The 26,313-nt window shown below is 41.9% G+C and overlaps 1 protein-coding gene across 1 annotated transcript in view; it reads left to right on the forward strand.

Annotated features, from left to right (window-relative positions):
- Nucleotides 1-299: 299 nt before the first annotated feature.
- Nucleotides 300-26,313, forward strand: part of MAP3K21 (mitogen-activated protein kinase kinase kinase 21) — a 53,832-nt gene continuing 27,818 nt past the window's right edge. The window contains exons 1-4 of the mRNA XM_003893755.5: nt 300-1,417; nt 18,780-18,960; nt 22,093-22,241; nt 24,084-24,259. Of these exons, the coding sequence (XP_003893804.2) occupies nt 601-1,417; nt 18,780-18,960; nt 22,093-22,241; nt 24,084-24,259 (1,323 nt within the window). The 5' untranslated portion in view covers nt 300-600. The remainder of the gene's footprint in view (nt 1,418-18,779; nt 18,961-22,092; nt 22,242-24,083; nt 24,260-26,313) is intronic.

Consider the following 26,313-nt stretch of genomic DNA (forward strand, 5'->3'; position numbering starts at 1 on the left):
AGGCTCTGGGGACTGGCACAGAAAAGGGAAGTGAACCTGGCGAGGGCGGGGCGGGCTGGTGGAGTCGGTGGGGAAAGGTGGGGCGAACCCAGGAAGGCGGGCCCATTGGGCGGGCGCAGACTGAGCGCCCGGGACGGGTCAAGGAGGGCGGAATGAACCTGGAGAGGGCGGGGCGGCTGGGGGAGGGGCGGGAAGGCCCGGGGGGCGGGGGGGGGGGGGGGGGGCGGGGGGGGGGGAGCAGCGCGGAATGGACCCGGAGGGGGCGGGGCGGCCCTGGCGCGGCTGGGGTAGGGTGGGGCGTCCTGGGATCGGGCTAAGGAGCGCGCGGCGGGCGGGCCGCAGGCCCTGGGCACGACCATGGTGGGACATCGCCCGCGGCTGCGAGGACCTCTGCGGAAGGAGAGGCGGCTGGGCAGGAACGCGGGCCGAGGCCGGGCCCTTTGGGCAGCAAGCCCGTGATCGCTGCCGTCACCGATCGCGATTCCTTCCCCCTCGCCTTCCCCCGGCGCCGATTGCCACCCCGCCGGACGATGCGCGCCCGGGGCCGCCCGGGAGGCTGAGCCCAGCCTCCCGCTCCGCCTTCCCCGCACGGCTACCCCCATGGCTTTGCCGGGCGCCGAGTGCGCGGCCGACACCCCGGTGTCCTCGGCCCGGGGAGCCCCAGGCGGCTCAGCGTCCTCGTCGTCCACCTCCTCGGGAGGCTCGGCCTCGGCTGGCGCGGGGCTGTGGGCCGCTCTCTATGACTACGAGGCTCGCGGCGAGGACGAGCTGAGCCTGCGGCGCGGCCAGCTGGTGGAGGTGCTGTCGCAGGACGCCGCCGTGTCGGGCGACGAGGGCTGGTGGGCAGGCCAGGTGCAGCGGCGCCTCGGCATCTTCCCCGCCAACTACGTGGCTCCCTGCCGCCCGGCAGCCAGCCCCGCGCCGCCGCCTGCGCCGCCGCCCCCGCGGCCCAGCTCCCCGGTGCACGTCGCCTTCGAGCGCCTGGAGCTGAAGGAGCTCATCGGCGCGGGGGGCTTCGGGCAGGTGTACCGCGCCACCTGGCAGGGCCAGGAGGTGGCGGTGAAGGCGGCGCGCCGGGACCCGGAGCAGGACGCTGCGGCGGCAGCCGAGAGCGTGCGGCGCGAGGCTCGGCTCTTCGCCATGCTGCGGCACCCAAACATCATCGAGCTGCGCGGCGTGTGCCTGCAGCAGCCGCACCTCTGCCTGGTGCTGGAGTTCGCCCGCGGCGGAGCGCTCAACCGTGCCCTGGCCGCTGCCAACGCCGCCCCGGACCCGCGCGCGCCCGGCTCCCGCCGCGCGCGCCGCATCCCTCCGCACGTGCTGGTCAACTGGGCCGTGCAGATAGCGCGGGGCATGCTCTACCTGCACGAAGAGGCCTTCGTGCCCATCCTGCACCGGGACCTCAAGTCCAGCAACAGTAAGTGGGGCTAGGGGGAGGTGGGGGAAGACTACCTTCGTGCCAGCCTAGGGCGGGCTCCACAGGACATAGTACCAGATGGAAAGAGGCGGGAGTCAGCCTTAGGGCGCCAGCAGCAGCTCATGTCCAGGCCTTCAGGGCTTGGAGGTCCAGCTAGTCCTTGGTTACTTGCTTTGGGGCTGGTGACACGCTTAACCTTGACTTGCCTTTGGGTGCTTTTTAAAGAAGCTCAGACCAGACTTGCTTGTAGATGAAACATTTGTAAAATACCTGGATCTCCTAGAAACCTCAGGGGGCAGTCAGGCCTTTCAATACCAGAGGTGATTCATCTGGGTAGGACTTTGCAAACCGAGGCCTTCTGCAGATTATATGGAACCCATGACGGTCCTCGCCCAGTGGCCTCCATCAAAGTCCTCGAATGCACTCGGGGACGTCAACTTTACAAGTGCTGTATTGAGGTTACTGTTTGCCTATCCAAAATATGACTTTATGTCTCTTACCTTTTCCAAAGACTTTTTTCATTCAAATGTCTCTCTATGGACCGGGCGTGTGGCTCATACCTGTAATCCCAGCACTTTGGGAGGCCAAGGCGGGCGAATCACCAGAGGTCAGGAGTTTGAGACCAGCCTGGCCAACATGGCGAAACCCTTTCTCTACTAAAAGTACAAAAATTAGCCCAGTGTAGTGGCAGTCGCCTGTAATCCCAGCTACTTGGGAGGCTGAGGCATGAGAATCACTTGAACCCGGGAGGCGGAAGTGGCAGTGAGCCAAGATCGTGCCATTGCACTCCAGCCTAGGAGATAGAGTGAGACTCTGTCTCAAAAAAAAAAAAAAAAAAAAAGTGTCTCTACGTGAAATATGATTTTATTATTGGTTCAATGACTTCTTTTCTCCAGACAAGAGGCATGGTGTGCACCGTAATGCACTTTTGGGTTAATAACAAGTGCATTGTCCTTGCACAGGTACTTGAAACCCTGAAGACCTGGCCAGTGTCATTGATTTTATTTATAAATCAGGGTGGATTTTCCAGATGTCAGTAAAGAACTGACAAATGACTTAAATGCAAATCCTATGAAACTTTGCTGTATAAAAGAACCTTATAGAATAGCTGTTTGATGTTGGTTCTTTAATATTGAAGATCACTTCATATTCTTAGAATGAGATGAAATCCCTTGAAAGGTTTAAGGATGCAGCCAGAACTGGCATTGGCCTACAATAGCTGGAGTCTTTCAATCCTGTGAAACCTGCTAGGACAGGAGCTAGCTCAAGTGAAAACATTGTCCCTAAAGAAGAGTGACAAGAAGAAATTTACTTGAAAATTACTAATGTAGCATTTTCGCTGGGAATTGTAAATAATTGGAATATTATAGCTAAGCATAAGCATTAGGCATTATTTCATGATCCTCCTTCCCCCCAAGTCTCTCTATAACTTAGATTGCATCTGCTTAGGCGATGAGAGCAAAGTCTAACAAAATATGTTATTAGTGGTAGTGGTAGTGGTAGTGGTGTATTCTTAGTACTTTGACAGACCACGTGAAGGACTATAGCATTGCTTGCTTTTGAACTATGTTATAGTAAAAACAGAGTGCAATTTCCTAAAATACACTTTTCTTTCAATAATGTAATTTTTTTCAATAAAAGAAATGTCTGACCAGGTGCTGCCATAGAATGGGTGACTTGTCCACGTGTCCCATATGCCCTCTTTCCAGTGGTGTCCTGAAAGCCTGTGACTGCTGGGAGTTTTCTGCAGAACCAGGTATTTTAAGGACATCAACAGCACCATTCATTCCTTCCCCTGCCTCTTGGTAGTTGCAGCAACTCTGTGACAACACAGAACCCAACATTTTACAAATGTATCCAAATCATCAACACAAACAAACACTTGGGTGGTACTGGTCCTTAGGCTAAAAAGTTAAAGGGCATAGGCCCTTTAACTTTTACATTGTACTTAGTTTTGTTTGGTTGCAATACTTTTCGAAGTTCACACCACACAGGGTAGAGAATGTTTGCTAGTGCTTTTAAAGCATGTTTTAAAAAATGTTGATCCATTCCTATGGATTAACAATCCATAGGATTTATGGATCAAACAACAATCCATAGCAATTAATGCAAATAGTAAATTTTTATAAAGTTCTATAAAAGATAAATGTTTAAAGAACTCCTAATATTATTAAATGGTAAAAAGAACTAACATGACCCTGGAACAATAACTATGGCCAAACAGTCTTTACTGACACCAGAAAAACTTGTATAGTGGAGTATAGACTACTGTATATTCAGTAAATATTACATAATTTGAAGGTGATTACATGCTGCTACTTAGTTTTTGAAAGACTTTTCAGTCTCAGAATAAATTGCCAAACTTCGTGGAGTATTTTAATTTCTATAATTGTCAGGCAAGATTCCCTTTGCTTTAAATTGTTGCACTCTTATAAAAGACTTAATTAGCTAGTCACTAGCCTGGCCAAGTATTTGTTACAATATGACCATTATCATAGTTATTCAATTACTATAAAGTGAAAAGTGTGACTGGGGTCTAGAATGTGCAAACCATGGTACCTCACACATGGTCTTTATCCTGAATGTCTGATTTTATTTGTTCAATGAATAAATGCAGAGTTGACATTCTCTGCTGTATATGAAGCTCTAACTTCTTGTTTATATAAAAACAAGTCATACAAAAAAAAAGTCATATAAAAGTTATATGACTTTTGAGTATAACAGATACTCAATTTCAGCATGTTTTGTTTGACTTTATTGGATATTTGCTAATGGTGGTAGTGAGTTAGTGATAACGTAAACAAGGTTTTAAAAATCAATATTGAATTTCATTTTCACTCCAAAGTGTACTCATGTACCAAAGAGCTAATAGAAGACTACTTGGAGCCAAATTCAGTGGAAATCACTTTTTTTTTTTTTTTTTTGAGACGGAGTCTTGCTTTGTCGCCCAGGCTGGAGTACAGTGGCACAATCTCTGCTCACTGCAAGCTTCGTCTCCCAGGTTCACGCCATTCTCCTGGCTCAGCCTCCCGAGTAGTTAGGACAACAGGCGCCCGCCACCACGCCCGGCTAGTTTTTTGTATTTTTTTTTTTTAGTAGAGATGGGGTTTCACTGTGTTAGCCAGGATGGTCTCGATCTCCTGACCTCGTGATCCGCCCACCTCGGTCTCCCAAAGTGCTGGGATTACAGGCGTGAGCCACCGGGCCAGGCCGGAAATCACTGTTTTAAACAAACTTTTAAATTTGTCTGGAGAATATGTTATTCTTGACAGATTTTCTTTTATCTTTTCTAGTAGATCTTCTTAAGTTTTATCATATCTTGTGGGGGAATATCTATGTCTAGATAATAGCTGATATGTTGCGAATGATATAAACAACTTTGTCCTTTTTCTAACAGGTAGCAACAGATTGAAAGTTGTGCCAAGTTAGCAAGCTTTAAGCATCATTTATGTTTTAAATAAATACTAGGCCCTGTAACTCCCTCCTGGATGCAAAATAAGTGGAAAATACTTTATATAAGTCTACCTATATGCATCCCCCAGAGAACAATAAAAAGCAACTTCAGGTTACTGTGAAAATCATCGGTGTTATATGCATTTGCAGAAGAGAAAAACATTGTGGAGAGCTGGAACTCATTTAACACTTTTGGAATGCCCACCCTGTGCCAGTCACTTCTGGGCCTCAGGAACACATGGCAAGCCAGACATCAATGACAACAAATCTGCCATCATAGAGCCTAGTCTAACGGGGAAGATAGATGGCAGTCACGTAATCACAAATAGATTAGTAAGTGCCGTCAAGAAAATTAAGCATGGTAAGGGGTGGAGAGTGGTAGCGTGGAGGATGGGGGTGCTGTTTCACACAGTGGCTCTCCAGGGAAGGTACTGCGAGGAGGGACCACGAATTAGTCAAGCAAACACCCAGGCAAAGGAAAGAGGAAGCAAAAATGAGCCTTCCATATTGGAGGTGTGAGGAGAAGGCTGGTGAGGAAAGGCACGCATGGGGCGGGCCTGGCAGGCCTCCCTCTGCTGTGCACATGGAGGTTTCACTCTGAGTGACGGTACTGGCCTCTGTGGAGAAGGGACTGCAGTGGGCTCAAGTGATGGCTTTCAAGGTTGTCTGTATGAGAGGGGGCACCGACTCTGCCCAGAGTGGTAGCAATGGGAGTATTTTGCAGAGAGGTTCCCAGGGGGCAGTGAAGATAAAATCTGCAATGTAAGAATTACTAAGGATGGTTTGAAATATTAGAATTTCATTTAAGAGTTTTAAACAAAAACTGCAGAAGTGCAGGATTGAAATAGGATTGTGTGGCATCATTCACGAGCCGAGGCAGGTGGATCACGAGGTCAGGAGTTCGAGACCAGCCTGGCCAAGATGGTGAAACCCCGTCTCTACCTAAAATACAAAAAGTTAGCCGGGTGTGGTGGCAGGTGCCTGTAATCCCAGCTACTTGGGAGGCTGAGGCAGAGAATTGCTTGAACCCAGAAGGCGGAGGTTGCAGTGAGCCGAGACCGCACCACTGCACGCCAGCCTGGGCGACAGAGTGAGACTCTGTCTCAAAAAAAAAAAAAAAAAAAAAATTATGTGGCATCATTTATGGTTTCCTTTTTCTTTTGTGATATTGCTTATTGTGTTCTATTTTCTTTTTTCTTGAGAGGAAATAAGCTTTCCATGGGGAACTGAGCCACAAATTATGGTAGCTACTTACTTTTATACTTTTTTATTTCAATGATTAAGTATTTATTATCTCAATGTTTTTAGTCTTTCGGGAATAATTATTATCTATCTACAGTATTATTTACAACTACAACTATATCTACAATAGTTGTATTTATTATGAAATGCCATTTGGAGCTCTTACTATGACAAACTGCAAAAGGAATATAAATTTTGCTTTAGCTTTTTTTCATTAGTACTGTGTAAATAAAAGAACTATCTGAGAAAATTATGGAAAATGTAATCTCCAAGTAAGATGTTTAAATAGCTCATCAGGGTGATTTGGGGAAGCTATTAATTTCACTATTATCAGTTATAAGACATAAGTCCCCTTCTCTCTTCTGTTGTTATACTCAGGACACGTAGCTTCATGCTATAGCTGCTTCCTGTTCCAGGAGGCACAGAGAAGTCAGTCCAGATGTCCCAATCGTAACTGAGATCTACATCTGCTTTTGAAACAAAGTTAGCAAAAGGTTAGACTTTTAGAAGAATAGCAATCACAAAAGGGTCACCACATCTTCCCCCATCATTTTCATGCTTGCATATTAAAAAGTAAGTAGCTGGCCAGGTGTGGTGGCTCATACCTATCTATAATCCTGGCATTTTGGGAGGCCAAGGTGGGAGGATTGCTTGAGCCCAGGAGTTCGAGACCAGTTTGGGGAACATAGTGACACCCTGGACTACAAATTTTAAAATGTTTTAAAAAATAGGCAATGCCTTATTTTTTGTAGTTGTGAGGGGTATAGCTAGTTAGTTCTGAATTATGCAAACTATCCATATTTGATCAGTTTTGTAATCATTGGCAAGTATATCAAAGCAGGGTAAAGGAGACAGAGGAAAGTATTTTATCTACTCTACCCATTTAAGAAGGTCATTTGTAAGCCCTGCTTTCTCACACTAGCATTTAAGTGCTAAACTTACCAGAATAGTGCAGCTAAGGGAAAGAGCATTGGCTTTTTTTTTTTTTTTGGTAATAAAAAGTCTTGCTATGTAGCCCAGGCTGGTCTCAAACTCCTGGACTCAAGCCATCATCCTTCCTCCTCAGCCTCCCAAAGTGCTGGGATTACATGTAAGAGCCACCACCTCTGGCTCTATCTAGCATTGCCTTTAAAATCAGTCAGATCTGGATTTGAATATCAGTATCCTCATTTACTAGCTGTGTGACCTTGAGCAAGTTATATAACTTCATTGAGCCTGATTGTCTTGATTTCTGATACTGTATTCGTTTCTTGGGAGATTTGTCAGAAGTCCTGTAGGAAAAATCTGTTTAATGTTTCCTAACCCATTAGAGGCAATTAGGTAAATACTGGCATGAAAACATATGGCTTTTTCAGGGAACAATGAGTCGTTAAGTGTAACTAGAATGAAAAGTGGAGAAAGGGTTTTTTGTGGGGGAAGGAAACAGGCATTTAGCATGTGGTCAGGCAATGAGTGTCATGGATGCCATGCTAAGATGTATGGACTATTTAAGAGACAAGGGAGAGCCATTGATGGTTATTGAGGAGTAGTGTAGTATGGTCTGCTGCGAGAAGACACATCTACAGACAGAGAAACATAAGCTTGGTGTCATTTGCTTTATGACTGTACTATCATAGATTGTCAGAATGGCAATAATAAAAACTAAAATAATTTACTTAGACATTGGTTTGACCACATTGTTTATCATTTACAATCCAAGCCTACTTTTTAGCATCGCAGTTTGTTTACTGAATTAATTTAGACCACATTTTCTCTCTGATTTCTAACTCCCTCCAAAATTAGAAAATATTCTCTAGCTTTACCATGTCAGGCCGATGATCTTAACTCCAAATGTTAATGACTGTCCCCAAACCCTCTGAGGCTCCCCAAACCCTCTGAGGTAATCCAGGGCTCCCGAAAAGTAAAAGCACCCCAATGAAGGAATTTTAACAGGCAGAAGGTTTTGTGGGGGACCTGGGAGAGCTGTGATGGCTTTATTTTGGAGCCTGAAACTTAAATTTGTACAGTTGACCGCTAGGCAGTGTAAATTTAGTTTTTAAAATTCATCTTCTCCAAATATTGCTTCATGTTGAGTGCTTTTAACTAAATGATAGTATTAATCATTGCAAAAACCACAATTACCTGTGCACCAACCTAATAGTAACAAGATTAGTTGTTAACATTTATTTAGGGCATACTAGATGCTGAGCACTACTCACAATTTATCCTCATTTATTTGTCACTACAACCTTTTGAGGTGACACTCTAATTATCCCCAACTTACAGGTTAAAAAAAAAAAAAAACTGAACTCAATGGTTAGTTGACTTGATCAAAGTCATTCAGCCCATCAAAAGGTGGAACTAAGAATTGAATCTGGGACCTCTGATCCTGGAACTTGTGTTTTATTGTCTCTGTATATTGCCTGGATTAACAGTTCTCGTATATTTGCTTTCAGGACTCCCAAAGAGCTTTGCTTTATATCAATTGATATTTATCATATTAGAAATTTAAAATGATAAATTTTAAAAATGTTTAATAATATGAATATAACGTAGACTCCATTACATCTTAACATGGCATTTGTGATGGGAAAACTCCCATATTTTCCAAAACAAATTTAATGAGGATGGTGGCATTTCTTTGCACTTGTGGAGTTCACTTTCATGCCAGACTGTGAGAGAAGACAGATGGATGTTCATATCTGCTTCTGCATTCACACTGTTGCCATCTTAGGGAACCCTGGGGATCCCTAGACCATACTTTGAGAACCTGTAGGCTAAATGATTAGTTCTGTTGATACAGACTGACACTCTTTAGCAGTAGTTCCCACACCTATTGTGGCATCAGAATCTCCCTGAGAACTTTTCAAAAATCACATGTTCTGTCTCATTTTGGGATATTCTGCTTCAGTGAACCTTAGGAATAAGCAATGCATTTTTTCCCCTAATATTTTATTTTGAAAATCTTGGAATATATAGAACAGAAATCATTTTAAGTGAAAATTAAAATTTTACTTAAGGCTGGGTACAGTGGTTCACACTGTAATTCCAGTACTTTGAGAGGCTGAGGTGGGTGGATCACTTGAGGTCAGGAGTTCGAGACCAGCCTGGCCAACATGGTGAAACCCTGTCTCTACTAAAAGTACAGAAATTAGCCAGACGTGGTGGTGGATGCCTGTAATCTCAGCTACTTGGGAGGCTAAGCAGGAGAATTGCTTGAACTGAGGAGGTGGAGGTTGCAGTGAGCTGAAATCGTGCCATTGTTCTCCAGCCTGGGTGATAGAGCCAGATGCTGTCAATAAATAAATAAATAAATAAAATAATTCCCTTAAAATTATTCACTTACAAAAATTATTTCACTTATAATCCCACTGCCTAGATTCTACCATTAACATTTTACTAATTTGCTTTAACATAGATTTAACCCTTAGGCATCCATTAATCTATGTTACCTTCTGATGAGACAGTAATTTTTCTTTGACGATTCCAGATGGTTCAGATATAGAGTAAAGTTTGAAAGCTGCAGTTCTGAGGACCAGATTTGTGGATGCCTTCTTATATGTTATCTGGGTTGATATAGAAATTCTTCCATTGGCTATAGACTATATCCAAATCAAGTAACTGTCTGCTGATAAGTGTATGGTGAGTCGTAGCAGGAGCCAGGTGACAGTATGCCTGATATATTCTGCTGTTATGACTCTGAGAAAAGGTACATCTCAGAGCATTTGTTCTTTTCACATTTGAGGACAAATAGTGTTGTTGTGGTAGAAGGTTTGAGCTCTGTCTGACTCCACTAGCTTTCTGAATAGGGTGACGTGACGATTAAGTGAGATAGTGTAAGTCTGGGGTTGGCAAATTTCTCCTGTATAGGGCCAGATAGTAAATCTTTTTGATTTTGCAGCCCATATGGTCTCTGTTTGCAACTATGTAATTCTGCTGTTGTAGCCAAAAACATCCTTGACAATATGTAAACAAATGAGTGTGGCAGTGTTCCAATAAAACTTTATTTACAAAAGAGGCATTGTGCTGGATTTAGCCTGTGGGCTCTAGTTTGCCAATTCCTCATAAATGTCACAGAATTTGGTAAACTGTAAGACAAAATGTAAATGCAAGCTGTCGACTATATTCATTTTAATATTTTACTTAGAAACACTTCAAAGTGTTTTACATTTAAAATATTTATGCTTCAAATATTTCCTAATGTGTGTATGTGAACTCATTGATATCTAAACATTTTCTACAACTCTTTGCAGCCTAATAACATTATTATTTTTATTCATTCTGCAAAATCAGGTGTCGCTTAATCAGGTATTTGTTCATTTTAGTTGGAGATGAGAGTCTTTTTAATTTGGCTAACTTGGGTGATTCCAGGCAGCCTGCAGTATGAGGAAACAGTTCAGAGCCTTGTTCGCTGCAGGTGCGCTGAGATCTGTACACTTTGGCAGGCCTGCTTGTGACTTGGGTTGATAAGTTGGGTCAAGGTGGAGGCATAAAGTATTAAATTGCTCTTGTAACTGTTTCACTACCAGGGTTCATTACTGGTTTGTGCATTTTTTAAGCTATTGGAAAAAGAGCAAATCATATTCCATTTTGGAAAGTATCTTGATGGCATATAGGATGTTTGAATTATTACTTCTGAAGATCTGGCTTCACGTGATTTTAAGTGGTTTATTTTGTTTCAGGTTTTCTGTAAATAATGCATCGGTTGTATTAAATATGTTACGTTCTTACTAATATCTTAATGTAGAATATTATGGAAGATTTCTGCCTCAGTTTGCTTTATTATGTACCTTGACTATTAAAATGCTAACATGATAGAAATTTAGAGCTAGACTTTACATACAATGAAATGTAAGTGATTTTCTCATTAGAACTGTGTATACTATGTGTCCATGAAAAGGCTTGTCCCATGAAAGATGGATTTTATTTCAGTATACGAGCAATGTAAAGTTCTGTTTTAGCTTACCACATCTGTTTTTTCTTTACAGAAGCCTTTCTTCTTGTATTTAGTATGCTAGCTCATTCATTTATACAATAGTTACCTGTTGATCATATACTATGTACAGAGCTCTCCTAGGCGCTTGGTATTGAGTAGTGAACAAAGCAGACACAAATTCCTCCCTTAAGGATCTTGCATTCTAGTGATTGAGACAGACATTAAGCAAAATAAATAATAACATGTGTAGTATCTTGCAGAGTGGTAGGTGCTCAGTATAAAAATTAAAGTTGCAAAGAAGGATGGAAATGTTGAGTTAAGCAGTCAAAGATTGCGTGTCTAAGCCAAGTCTTGCAGAGAAGATGGATTTTCAGTAGAATCTAAGTAAGTGAGGAAGTGGGTTATCTGGGAAAGAACATGCTTGTTACAGGGAACAGAAATTGCAAGATTTCTAAAACAGGAGGCCAGTGTGCTGGGAGAAAAGTGAAGGTGGGCAGAACAGCAGGACATGAGGGAGAAGCAGGGATCCCTCAGACTATGCAGTCCTCGGGGCCTACAGGGTCTTTGACTTTTACTACGACACAAGAGACTTTTGAACAGAGGAGAGCTGTGGTCTGATTTACATATTAACAGGACTATACTGGCAGCAGTTTTGAAATTAGATGAAGGGGAACCAGGTTAGAAATATGAATGTGAGAGTCATCAGCATGAGAAGATATGTGAAGCCCTGAGATTGACTGAGATTATCTAGGGAGTGAGTGTAAATAAGAAAAAACTAGACAGAGGTCCAAGGACTGAGTCCTAGTAGTCTCCAGTCTTTAGAGGTCAGGGAGATAGGGAGGACCCAGGAATAGCTAGAAGTAAAGGGGAAAATCAGAAGTGTGGAGACCAGTGAAGAAAGTGTATCAGGGAAGAATGATCAGCTATGTCAGATCTCACTGATAGATCAATATTCAAATAACTGTTTTGCTATAATTATTTTTAAAACAATCTTCATTTCTTCTTCCTTTTCTTCTTCTTCTTCTTCTTCTTCTTCTTCTTCTTCTTCTTCTTCTTCTTCTCCTTCTCCTTCTCCTTCTCCTCTCCTCCTCCCTCCTCCTCCTCCTCCTCCTCCCTCCTCCTCCTCCTCCTCCTCCTCCTCCTTCTCCTTCTCCTCCTTCTTCCTTCTTCCTTCTTTCTTCTTTCATCTTCTTTTTTTTGAGACAGGGTCTTGCTCTGTTGCCCAGGCTGGAGTGCAGCAGTGCTATCACAGTCCAGGACAGCCTTAACCTCCTGGGCTCAAGTCATACTCCTACCTCAACCACCCAAATAGCTGAGACTATACAGGCGAGTGCCATGATGCCCAGCCAATTTTTAAATTCTTTTGTAGGAGTTCTCACTGTATTGCCCAGATTGGTCTTGACCTCCTGGGCTCAAGTGATCTTCCCACCTTAGCCTCCCAAAGTGCTGGAATTACAGGCCTGAGCCACCGCATCTGGCCAACAGTCTTCATTTCTTAATGTCCAGGATCCTAATACTTCTTTAGGAGGTTAGAGGTGAATCGATTTTTTGTAATTAGCAGCTGACTTAGCATGAAAGAAAAAGCTTATAATAATTTGTCTTCTTCATATTCATTCTTCCCCTAAGAGTATTCATTATTAATTTCCTCATTCATTCAACAAACACTTGAGCTTGTTAAAATGCCAGTTGCTGTGCCGTATTAAAAAAAGATTAATTAGGCACAAGTTCTATCCTCAAGCTGCTTACAATTTAATAAGATGAGATTGTAACAAGGAAGACAAGACAGGATTTAAGTGTAATGGGCAAGGTACCGTCTAAATGTATTAGAATGCAGAGAAGTAGCTGAGGTTAGGCAAAAGGCAATGGGAAGATGTTGCTTAAAGACTCATCTAATATTGGAGCAGGAAGTGTTGCGATTCCAAAGGCCAATGGACTTGTAAGTGACTTCACAGTTAATGCCATGGAGGTCTGGACTAAAAGCTCAGTGCTGGTGCCCTGATTGAGTGGAAGGTCCAGTAGGAAGTGTGAGTTTTATAGAGGGCAGAAGAGGAAGGCATTCCATTCTGTAAGGAGGCACAGGGAGGTGAGGAGACAGAAAAAGGCAATGCTGTAGTTTTGGGAAATGGCACACGGAATTGTTAGAATATCGGGTTCATTTGGGAGAGTACAAAAGAGAGCTGGAAAGATTACTTGGGGTCCAGGGTGTGAATCAGGAGGCAAGGAAGTGTTTTGAAGCCTATTTTCATCAGTCCTTTCCCATGTCTGCCTGTCTGGAGGTTTGTAAGAATGGGGAGATAATGTGTATAAAAGTGCTTTGAGAAACAAAGTTTTATAGAATAAGATTGAGAAGGGACGGAGGCCAAAATGAAAGTGTGGGCTTTATTCCATAGGCTGGATAGTGAGTGGGGGGTATGTGTCTGGGGTAGAAGTTGGGGGAAGGGGGGGAGGCAGATGGTGCTGGGGTGAAGGGGAACTGGTGCTGCTGGGGAATGGGTGGAAAGAAATATGAGAAATATTCTATGCTATATGTCAATTTAGAAAATTATCATTCATTCCATATAAATTGTGGATTGTCCTCAAAGTTGAAATTTATAAAGTTTGGTAAAGTTTTTTGTTAATATATTCTTTCACATTATTGCTTTTCTCAACTTGTTTTCTTGCTTATGACATTTTTTTGGATAATACATTTCCAGTTAAAGATTAATTGAAACTCATTTGACTCATTAAATGGAATTTGGACACAGTGATCCCATCAACGTTGAGAACATGGTGTACATAGTAATTGCTTTTTAAAAAAATATACGTTATATACTATAATTCTGAAAATACCAATGTGAAACTTCAAAGGAGCTGAAAAAAATTCAGTGCCTCATGGTTGAATAAGTAGGCTAAGTACAAGGTTGTAAAGGCCAGTTGTTAAAGAATGGGGCTAACGAGGGTCAAAAATCTTGACTGAAGTCACAGGAAAGGGTGCTCAAACAGTTGTTGCTAGGATACTTACAAGAATTTACCATTTCTGTGGCCAAAAAAGTTGGTTTGCCTGGTTTGTACATTAAAATCAGTGGTGACCAGCTAGTGCACCGTGGTTCTGCCTGCGTGAATGACAGGAAGCGGAAGTTGGCTGCCAACCACGTGTCTTTAGGCTGAAACCTGGCAGTGTGCCCCATTATGTTACCTGTTGTGGGACGGGCTATTTTTGGTTTCAGTCACATTGCCCAAAAGATATGGCATTCCAGGAATTCTGCTGAACACCTCTGAAATGGCATCCAGAACAATGGGCCTTTCATGGAACCCTAAAGGGTTGACATTTGGAGTGTGATTTGAACTTCTTTTCTGTGAGCCCACAGTGTGGAGGTGCCTGGCTCCTGTGGAAACTTTGGACCGAGGAATAGGGGCTGCTGTTCTGAAACTGTCAGAACCAAGCCTGCTAATATCATACGCTGCCATCACATTTATTTGGGAATGAAGTTTGTTAGTGTTTGGTTTTTAGTTCTCACTTTTGACGCTGTTTTCATTATTTAGAGCAGACTTTCTTTGACCTTTGCATCGCAAGGGCTGCCAGCCCTTACTTGGGGTCTGGGGTGTGGATCAGGAGGCAAGGAAGTGTTTTGAAGCCTATTTTCATCAGTCCTTTCCTCATGTCTGCCTGTCTGGAGGTTTGTAAGAATGGGGAGATAATGTGTATAAAAGTGCTTTGACAAACAAAGTTTTATAGAACTGCAAGCCATTTTGATCGTTAATTTGGGGTCTTTTGGTGGCAGGAACAATTATTGTTTAAAGGTGAAATTAATGGTATTTCTAGAAGGAAAAGATAATGCAGCTGATGAAAAAAAAGCTAATTAATTCCCCTGTATTCTTTTGTTATTGTTTCAGCTTCTTTCTGTAGTTTAAGTACATGGGTTTAAAGGATTGGGGACCTAAATCTCTTTTTCTGTAGGTATTTTTTTTCTTTATACTCATAGGGAATAAGGACCGAGAAACAAATATGCCTTTAGCTGATGTGGATGGAACATTCAAAAATTAATCTCACAAAATGAGATTTCTGGTTGCTTTGCCCTCTTCTTATAGCCAATAGCTTCTGAGCAGCACAGAAGAGGGCTGGGGATGAACTCCAGCTCTGTGTTTTAGCTCTTTGATCTTAGATAACATTTCTAGGCTCTGAGCTGGAGATTATATTCCTGCCTCATAGACTAGTGTCACGATCAAGTGAAATATTAAATGTGTGGAAACAACTCTGCATAGCCAAGAGTTGGTAAATGGTTGGCAATATTCTTATTATTTGAATCGGTGATAATTATCATTAACAAAAGATATTCCATTGAACATTGTGATGTACAAGGCACTATGTTAGGCGATATGGAGGATTCACAGAATGCTATAAAATACAGTTCCTGAGATTAAGTAGCTTGTACATAACAGGTAGAGAAGTCTTAGGTAAAAAGATAACTGACAAAATAATGTCATATGTGAGTAACAAATGATAGGGAAGATAAAATCATTCACAATTTTGTGCGATGTTTAGGGGGTTTTTCTAAGGAAGCTGGTCCTTGAAAATCAGGACAGTATAGATGGATAGGAAGAATGAAAGGCTATTTCAAATGGAAGTGGGTCTCTGATTTCTCTCCTCTCTGCCTCTCTCACCCTCCTTTTCTCCATCTCTCCCTATGTAGTACAGCATTAAGAGTAGGAATGGTAGCGTGTTGACCTTACTGTCTAACCACTGTATAACCATGGGCATATAGCCATCCTAAATCGGATTCTTCATATCTATAATGGAAATAAGAATAGAACAGATGGTTCTTGCTCTCTAAAGTTCGGTTGCAAGATGACACGGAGAAAAAAGTTATAACATAACAGTATTTATTCAGTATTGATTGTTTATCTAATAAGCCCCTACTCAAATAACCCTCCACATTTAAACCTAGTGTTGGTTTCTGCCAATTGGGTTCCCTCCAATTACCTTAGCTCCTATGACTGCCTGATATTGTAAATGTTCGACAATCCAATCCAATCAAAATGCACATCCACTGTGAAATCTCAAGCCTTGAAAAAGAGGCAGGATTTCCTGAAGTTCATGAAATTGATTTTGAAGACTTGCTAAAAATACTTTCAAACCCATTGATGAAAGTGTGTGTGTGTGTGAAGTTCTTACAGATTGCTTACTGTGTCTCAGCCACTGTTCTGAGCACTTTATATGTATTCATTTACTCATCCCTACAATCTTATGATATAGGTACTATTGTAATTCACAAGACAGGCAAGGAAGCAGAAGCACATGGGATCCAAGCAGGTGGCCCTAGAGGGCTTGCAGTTCATCGCCACTCTACACCGCCTCTGTTTAGATCAGTTAATAATTGACCAATGACAGGAAATCAAAAGGGAGGAGAATGGGCACCTGAGTAGAGAGAGATTTCCAACGGATAAAGAAAGATCTTGTGAAAAATTAGTAAAAGCTATCAACTACATGTGTACACAGTGGTTAGGACCATAGGCTCTGGAGTCAGACTACTTGAACTTCACTGCTCCTTAGCTCTGTGACCCTGGACAGATTACTCAACATCTCTGTTCCTCGGTGTCTTTATGTATACAGTGGAGATAATAGTATCGACCTATAGCACTGTCGTATGGGTTATGTAATTAAAATACCTATAACCTCACCTGACAAGTAGAATATACTCAGAAGTGTTAGTTTTTACTAAAACTAACATTTGAAAAAAAAAAATGAGCCTCTTTATTATTATGTTCTACTAATCAGATACCCTCTCCTGTCTCTATAGAAGGGATTAGCCAGAGGAAAGAGTGGCAGCCTCCAGCTACATTAGAGCCTCGTGGAAAACCTAGGGAACATTTCTGCGTGGGTCTAGGCAGAGGCAGATCAGCAAAAGGGAGTAAGCTGAAGGTGCTGGGAAGGGCCAGGGAGGAGGGTGCAGGTGAGGTGTGAATGAAATGCTCATGGATACAAAGAATCAATATCGTGAAAATGGCCATACTGCCCAAAGTAATTTATAGATTCAATGCCATCCCCATCAAGCTACCAATGACTTTCTTCACAGAATTGGAAAAAACTACTTTAAAGTTCATATGGAACCACAAAAGAGCCCACATTGCCAAGACAATCCTAAGCAAAAAGAACAAAGCTGGAGGCATCACACTACCTGACTTCAAAACTATACTACAAGCCTACAGTAACCAAAACAGCGTGGTACTGGAAACAGGCAACCTACAGAATGGGAGAAAATTTTTGCCATCTACCCATGTGACAAAGGGCTAATATCTAGAATCTACAAGGAAATTAAACAAATTTCCAAGAAAAAAATCAAGCAACCCCATCAAAAAGTGGGCAAAGGATGTGAACAGACACTTCCCAAAAGAAGACATTTTTGCAGCCAACAGACACATGAAAAAATGCTCATCATCACTGGTCATCAGAGAAATGCAAATCAAAACCACAATGAGATACCATCTCACACCAGTTAGAATGGTGACCATTAAAAAGTCAGGAAACAACAGATGCTGGAGAGGATGTGGAGAAATAGGAACACCGCATTACTGGGTATATACCCAAAGGATTATAAATCATGCTGCTATAAAGACACATGCACACGTATGTTTATTGCAGCACTATTCACAATCACAAAAACTTGGAACCAACCCAAATGTCCATCAACGATAGACTGGATTAAGAAAACGTGGCACATATACAACATGGAATACTATGCAGCCATAAAAAAGGATGAGTTCATGTCCTTTGCAGGGACATGGATGAAGCTGGAAACCATCACTCTGAGCAAACTATTACAAGGACAGAAAACCAAACACTGCATGTTCTCACTCATAGGTGGGAATTGAACAATGAGAAGAATTGGACATAGGGTGGGGAACATCACAAACAGGGGCCTGTCATGGGATGGGGGGCAGGGGGAGGGATAGCATTAGGAGAAATACCTAATGTAAATGACAAGTTAATGGGTGCAGCAAACCAACATGGCACATGTGTACCTATGTATCAAACCTGCATGTTGTGCACATGTACCCTAGAACTTAAAGTATAATAATAATAATAATGATAAAGAAAGCACATTTATTGCAGCTGCAGAGCTACACAGGAGCTCAGGACAGATGCTGGCATCAGCTTCACTCCTGGGAGTTGCCCTTGTGCATCCTCTACATTGGCAGGAGGCTGGCATTGGGAAAACCAGCAACTGGATGACCGCTGTGTTTACTTTTTGCTATATTTTGAGCTCCAGTAAAGCAATCATATCTCCTACATTATCTTTATCAGTTAAAGAATCTGTAAGCCCTTTCCAAATTTAATGTAAGATAATGTTTGATAATAATGAGCTATGGTAATATATCATCTAATTTCAATATTCTCCATTTCCGTAGAAAAGATTCTGTACTTAGGTCAGAAAATAATATATTTTTTCATATCAGGTAAATTTTTACAGACTGCTGATCCTACTTGTGATATCTCAGGAAATGTTTCTTGCTCTTAGAAATCATTTACTTTCTCAGAAAGAGAACTACTCATAAAGAGCATTAAATTGTATCTTAAAATAACTTGTAACTTCAGGTACAAATAACCCAGTAAAGACTATAATAGGTGTGCTGTAAGTAAAATGGTAAAATACCAGTTTATTCTTGTTTATTCTGCCAACTGCAGTGAAGATTGTGTTTTACATGCCATAGAAAAATTGTGACAGAAAAATTAAAAGAATGTGCAAATGTCTCTCACTTTTGATTTTTCTTTAGTTTTGCTACTTGAGAAGATAGAGCATGATGACATCTGCAATAAAACATTGAAGATTACAGATTTTGGGTTGGCGAGGGAATGGCACAGGACCACCAAAATGAGCGCAGCAGGCACCTATGCCTGGATGGCCCCCGAAGTGATCAAGTCTTCCTTGTTTTCTAAGGGAAGTGACATCTGGAGGTGAGCTTTTCCTTTTGCAAACATCTGCAGAAAGTGCTTCCTATGCTTTATTTCAGTGAGTCCCAAAGTATTCAGTAATTCTCAACATAAATAGTCTAGGCATTTTTGAATTAATTTTTATGGTTTTGATCAAAATGATTGTAATGACAACGGAACAGATAATTTGACGTTTGTATTGTCATATGACTGCATTTCAGAGGAGAACTTTCTTGTTAAATCGCAAGTTTAGTTAAAACTGGTTATAATTTGAATTAACACCAAATGCCCAAGATTTTGTAGGATGTGCCAGTGAGTTTTCTGTGATGCAATCATGGCTCATTGTAGCCTCAACCTCCCAGGCTCAAGTGATCTTCCCGCCTCAGCTTCCTGCGTAGCTAGGACCACAGGTGTGCACTACCGTGCCTGGCTAATTTGTGTGTGTGTGTTGTATTGTTATTTCTTATTGTTGGATTTTTTCTGAATATTTTCCATACGTGGTTGCTTGAACTGCGGATGTCGAGAGTTGACTGTATTATGAAAAAAACTGAGAAACTACCCATTCTTGGAGCTGCTTAGTTGTAGGGTCAAACAAATTAGCATTGTATAATTTACAAGTAGTACATTATATATATTATATTATATATATTACATGTTTCCTTTTTGAAATAAAACAATATTTTGAGATGGTAGAGCGGATCTCACTATTATTTGATAGAAGAGTTCACTGAAGATCAGCTTTAAGGGCCTTGTGAGTGGAGAAATAGCTAGTGAGCAGTAATACCAGCACTTTTGGAGGCCGAGGCGGTGGATCACAAGATCAGGAGTTCGAGACCAGTCTGGCCAATATGGTGAAACCCCATCTCTAATAAAAATACAAAGATTAGTTGGGCATGGTGGCGGACGCCTGTAGTCCCAGCTACTCAGGATGCTGAGGCAGGAGAATCCCTTGAACCTAGGAGGTGGCGGAGGTTACAGTGAGCCGAGATTGTGCCACTGCACTGCAGCCTGGGCGACAGAGTGAAACTCCATCTAAAAAAAAAAAAAAAGTTTATATATAACCAACACATATAAAATAATTCAGTGGCCTCTAAATTTCACATTTTTAAAAAAGTTAAATCTAACGAGGTTTTAAAAGATTAGGAAAGTGAATAGAGCTTCACTAGTTCTATTAGTAGAATTTAAAAGGAAACCAAATATGACTGTTCCTTTTAATTAATTTTTATTTTATTTATTGAGTTTTGAAACAGGGTCTTGCTCTGCTGCCCATGCTGGAGTGCAGCGGTGCCATCACAGCTCACTGCAGCCTCATCCAACTGGGCCCAAGTGATTTTCCCACCTCAGCCTTCTGAGTAGCTGGGACTATAAGCACCTGCCACTATGCCCAGCTAATTTTTGTATTTTTTTAGAGATGAGTTTTACCATGTTGCCCAGGCTGGTCTCGAACTCCTGGGCTCAAGCATTCTGCCTGCCTCACCCTCCCCAAATGCTAGAATTACAGGTGTGAACTGCCATGCCCAGCTATTTTTATTTTTCAAATGACATAATCATACATATTCATGGGGTACATAGTGATGTTCCAATACATACAATGTATGGTGATCAGATCAGGGTAATTAGCATATCCTTCATCTCAAACATTTATCATTTGTTTGTGTTAGGAACATCCTCTTTTCTAGCTATCTGAAACTATGTATTATTGCTAACTGTAGCCATTCTACAGTGCGTTAAAACAGGGGTACTTAGGTACTTATTCCTAGTATCTGGCTGTAATTTTGTGTCTTTTCTTTTACTTTTTTTTTTTTGAGTCTTGCTCTATCACCCAGGCTGGAGTGCAGTGGCATGATCTCGGCTCACTGCAACCACTGCCTCTGAGGTTCAAGCGATTCTCCTGCCTCAGCCTCCTGAGTCGTTGGGACTACAGGCGCACACGCCACCACACCTGGCTCATTTTTGTATTTTTAGTAGAAACAGGGTTTCACCATGCTGGCCAAGCTGGTCTTGTGCTCCTGACCTCTGGTGATTCACCTGCCTTGGCCTCCCAAAGTGCTGGGATTACAGGTGTGAGCCACTGTGCCCGGCAATTTTGTGTCTTTTGACAAGACAGTGTTACTTATATGCTTATGTGTTTCAATTTGAAGTCAAGTGCATCATATGGAGTGACTCTCATTCTTTAAATTTACTTAACAAAAGATATCTGTGTGTACTTTATGTTTTGAGGAAGAATAAGGGAAAATCAAGGTACTGACTTGGATAGCAGAAGAGAATAAATATATACAATGCAGAAGGCTCATGCCTATGTCCCTGTGTACTAAATTGAATTTGGGGTATCTCAGTCTGTGGTATGGAAGTGTAGTGAAATTCAACCCTTCATGGTAAACATTCATTTAGAAATCCTCTTCTGTGCCTTTGCTTGTTCTTGTTTGTGGCTGCATCTGCATCCCATGTGATGATGCTTTGGAGAACTCAGGGACTGTAGTTGTGCCTTGCTTTTTATTTCCATTTCACCCTGGCTTCCTCTATTACAAAAAAGAGACGTATGTCCTGCCAGCAGGTGCAAGGCGGCCCACACTGATGTCTTTCTGTTCTTCACTGTTCAGCAATATGATAGAAACATTAGTAACACACCTAAATATAAAGAGAGAGGCAGGAAGATAAACAGTTTCAAAAAACTATTTAAAAATAGTTAATCAACATGATTCCGTGTCAGCCCTGTGACATGCACCATGAGATCTCCGTGGGGCTGTGCTCTTCGGTGTCCTAATAATCCTCAAGAGGTTTTATTTACGTGTGGGAAAAATGAGATAGAAAGAGAAACAGCAAAATAGCCACCTTACTCCTAAAGTGTGACCTGGTTCTGGACCCTGTTTAATTCAATTGTGTACTACTGTTACGCTTTCCTATTCATTAAGTAGTTTAAATTCCTAGAAATGAATGCATACTTGATTTCTGGGATGGAATGTATTTGCATGTGTTTGAATTGTTGACGGGAAGAATCCATCTCCCACTTTGGGATGTCAGCCACTTAGAGGCTTTTCTGGAAAAGAGTGTCCTATTAGGAGTGAATGAAGGTACCGAAGTGTTTATCTCACTAAGTGTGTCATAAGGAAAAGACACCATCTAGCCCATTGAACATATGAAATTCTTGCTTTCTAGCTATGGAGTGCTGCTGTGGGAACTGCTCACGGGAGAAGTGCCCTATCGGGGCATTGATGGCCTCGCCGTGGCTTATGGGGTAGCAGTCAATAAACTCACTTTGCCCATTCCATCCACCTGCCCTGAGCCGTTTGCCAAGCTCATGAAAGGTATTTTGTGTGTGTGTCTTTGTGGGGGCAAGAATTTCTCATTGGAATATCCTTTTTTTTTTTTTTGGGGAAGCCCAGTCTCTCGCTCACAATAAGCCAGGCTGGTGCAGTGGCTGGATCTCCCGCTCACTGCAAGCTCTGCTACTCCGGGATCCCACTTCATTCTCCGCGCGCCTCCGCCTCCGGTGGCTGGGACTGCGTTGCCCGCCACCTCGCCCGGCTGGATTTTTTGTATTTTTTAGTAGAATGGGGTTTCACTGTATTTAGCCAGGATGGTCACCGATCTCCTGACCTCGTGATCCACCCGTCTCGGCCTCAAAGTCTGCTGGGATTAGGCTTGAGCCACAGCGCCCGGCCTGGAATATCCCTTTACAAAAAACAAGTCTAGGCGCCGTCTCACCTGTAATCCAGCACTTTGGGAGGCGAGTGGAGGTGGATCCGCAGGTCAGGAGATGGAGACCATCCTGGCTAACAGTGAAACCCGTCTCTACTGAAAATACAAAAAAAAAATTAGCCCAGTGTGGTGGCAGGCGCCTGAGTCCCAGCTACTCGGATACTGAGGCAGGAGAATAGAGGCGTGAACCTGGGAGGCGGGGCTTGCAGTGAGCCGAGATCACGCCACTGCACTCCAGCCTGGGCGACAGAGCGAGACTCCTTCTAGAAAATAAATAAATAAATAAATAAATAAAATAATAAATAATAAAAATAAAAGTAAAAAAAGCAATTTCTGTGACTCTAATTTTCAAATACTTTTAAGTAACCCTAGTATTTGAAGAATTAGAGGCCGGGCACAGTGGCTTATGCCTGTAATCCCAGCACTTTGGGAGGCCGAGGTGTGCGGATCACCTGAGGTCAGGAGTTTGAGACCAGCCTGGCCAACATGGCGAAACCCCGTCTCTACCAAAAATACAAAAATTAGCCGGGCGTGGTGGTGCACACCTGTAATCCCAACTATTTGGGACGCTGAGGCAGGAGAATCGCTTGAACCTGGGTGGTGGAGGTTGCTGTCAGCCGAGATCATGCCACTGCACTCCAGCCTGAGCCACAAGAGTGAAACTCTGTCAAAAAAAAAAAAAAAAGAATCAGAAACCTAGTCTTTGATCTAGAATGTCTGGTAAAGTTTTAATGGACTAAGTAGCTTAAATACAATCCAGTTTTATCAGTGACTTATTTAATGTATAAAACTCAACTGAATAGTAAAAATGTTTTCACTAAGTACGTGAGTAGAGTTCAAAAACAGTATTGAATTGGCCCCACATCTGCTATTTTAAATTTGACTTAGTGAACAGAAATGCCTTATGGTCTTAACAGGCATGATTTTGCCAGGACCATGTCTATTTGATCCTTATCTTTTAGAAATTGTTAACTAACTCTTTTTGTAAGCCTCAAGTTACCTTCCTTCATTGTTAGGCTATTTTTTAGAACTTCTCATGTGGATATAGCATTTTAGAGACTTTGTTTGAGTTACATGACTCCATATCAGTAAATCATCTGGTTGTGGTGGCTTAACCCCCGAAACATGGTATCATGTAGTAAAGCATGGGAAGCACACATCCATTTATTAAATGTGGTATCGTATAGACAGCAACAGCCTCCTCTAATAGTCATTATTCTGCATGCCTGTGACATGAACACTGTGTAAAATAAACCATTCAAACTATTACCAATGGATTCTTAATATCTCCAGGAGCAGATACTATAAATGGAGGCTTCCAGTTTGGAATGACAAATGTTAAGTTGAAATACACTTCCGTGTAAAACATTTCTTAGCAACTCTGATGTCTTGGGGATAATCTGAATTGTGTTGAGAGATGGAATTAATGTGATTCTTGTTTATTTTAGAATGCTGGGAACAAGACCCTCATATTCGTCCATCATTTGCCTTAATTCTTGAACAGCTGACTGCTATTGAAGGGGCAGTGATGACTGAAATGCCTCAAGAATCTTTTCATTCCATGCAAGATGACTGGAAACTAGAAATTCAGCAAATGTTTGATGAGTTGAGAACAAAGGAAAAGGTGAGAGAAATTTTTAAATAGCATAATGTACTCAAATTTATGAAAATTGTGGAAAATATGAGGCGAGAAGCACTGTTAGCATTATCTAAAATATTTTTAGATATCAATATTTGTTGATTCTCACTTTCAGGTTAAAAATAAAACAAAAACAAAACAGAAGTGTACTCAATATGTATAATTGGGGAAAATACCTTTTTATTAGAGGAATTTTCAAAGTAAAAAAGAGAGAGAGAACGAATAGCATAAGAGACACTTTGTAGGCATTAATCAACCTCATTTTTTGTCATTATTTTATCATTTTATTTGTCTCCCTTCCCCATTATCTCTTGGCGTGCTGGCATAGAAATTAATAACAGGTGTGTCATAGGCATTCCCTGAAATGCAGAATATTTTCTTAAAAATGTGATTTCAGAACCCGTCTGTGGGAGATTGTTTTGAGTTTCAGTGTTAGGCTGTCTTTCTTACTACAGGCTAGAATAGTGCCACAGTCCTAGGACTCGGAGATGGATATGGCGTTTGTACCCTTGAATGATCCTTTGAATGCCAGGCTAGTGATTTTGACCTTGTTGACAAGTTTTCAAAAGGGGCTCCATGTAATCTCTTGAAGCCAGACATTGAAGCAGAAGCTCCTCCCACTTCCCCGTGCCTTCTCTCCTTCTTTCCCTTATTTGTGATAATGGGATCACTGTTCTCCCAGGTACCCAGTCTCAAGGGTCTTTTTACAATGTTCCCGTGGTCTTCTGTGTGACAAAGACCCTCAGGGGCAATTTTCTGCCCTAATCCCTGCCAACCCCACTCATCACCAGCACGGCTGCTGGAGCATCCTTACTGGGCACTTTCTGTCCAGCCTTGCTCCCCTCATCTGCCCCCTTCTCCTTCTAAAATGCAAATCTGATCAGCCTTGCTTCCATTGCCCACTTTTTTTTGCCACGTTCACTCCCTTCCTCCTTACATATTTTGCCTTAAATTTCCACTGCCTCTGTCCCCAGCCGTACTGAATTTCTTCCAGTCCCCATGATGTCTTGCTCCTGGCCTGTAACCTTGGCACATGTTCTTTCCTCTGCTGAAGATCCTGTTTACTCCCTAGCTTCTGTGCCCACTTCATGAGTGGTGGGCCCTCCGTTCTCAGTCCCTGATAGCTCCCTCCCCTACTCTACTCCACCGGGTAAACTGTGGGTGATCAGAATGTCTTGTGCTTCACTTATCATGGCATAAGTCATACTGTATTAATACTTGCTGATGTAATTGTTCTTGGTCTGTCCTTTCTGCTAGATAATAAGATAATAAATTCATGAACTATGCTTTTACATTCTTGTTCATTTGCATACACAGCATTGAACACAGGACTCAGCACATGGCAGGTATTAAATAAACCTAAGTACAATTTGTTAATATACTCCTGATATCTAATTTAATCATTGAGATAGTGGCAATTATTACTGTTTTAATGAGCAATTATTATTATTGTCATTGTTGTTGTTGAAAGTGAGCAATGAATTTTAAAGTGTATACATATTCCTGTTATGAATCTTATGCCGTAATAGAGGCATGTGACTCAGCTGCTCCACTTCCGCTTATAGATTCTTCAGAAACTCACACATGTGCTCAAGGAAACATGCTTAAAGTTGTTCACTTAGGCATCATTTGTAATACTGCAAAGCTTAAAACAACCCAGATATCCATTAACAGGGGAATAGATGCCTAAACTATTGTATTCTTATGCAATGGGAAAATGTATAGTTCAGTAAGTCCTCACTCAATGTTGTGGATAGGCTCTAGGAAACTGTGACTATAAATGAAATGATGTATAATGAAACCAATTTTACCATAGGCTGATTGATAGAAAAGAGTTAAGTTCCCACAGCATATTTCTGGTTGCAAACACATCTCCAAACTTCGAATTAAAGAACAAAGCCCTTCTAATATTAAACATTGAAACAAATGTGAGCTATACATAACATTTCAGAAAGACTAATGGCCAGGCGTGGTGGCTCCCGCCTGTAATCCCAGTGCCTTGGGAGGTCGAGGCGGGTGGATCACCTGAGGTCAGGAGT

The sequence above is a fragment of the Papio anubis genome, chromosome 1 (assembly GCF_008728515.1).
Source record: "Papio anubis isolate 15944 chromosome 1, Panubis1.0, whole genome shotgun sequence".
In the NCBI taxonomy this organism is placed as follows: domain Eukaryota; kingdom Metazoa; phylum Chordata; class Mammalia; order Primates; family Cercopithecidae; genus Papio; species Papio anubis.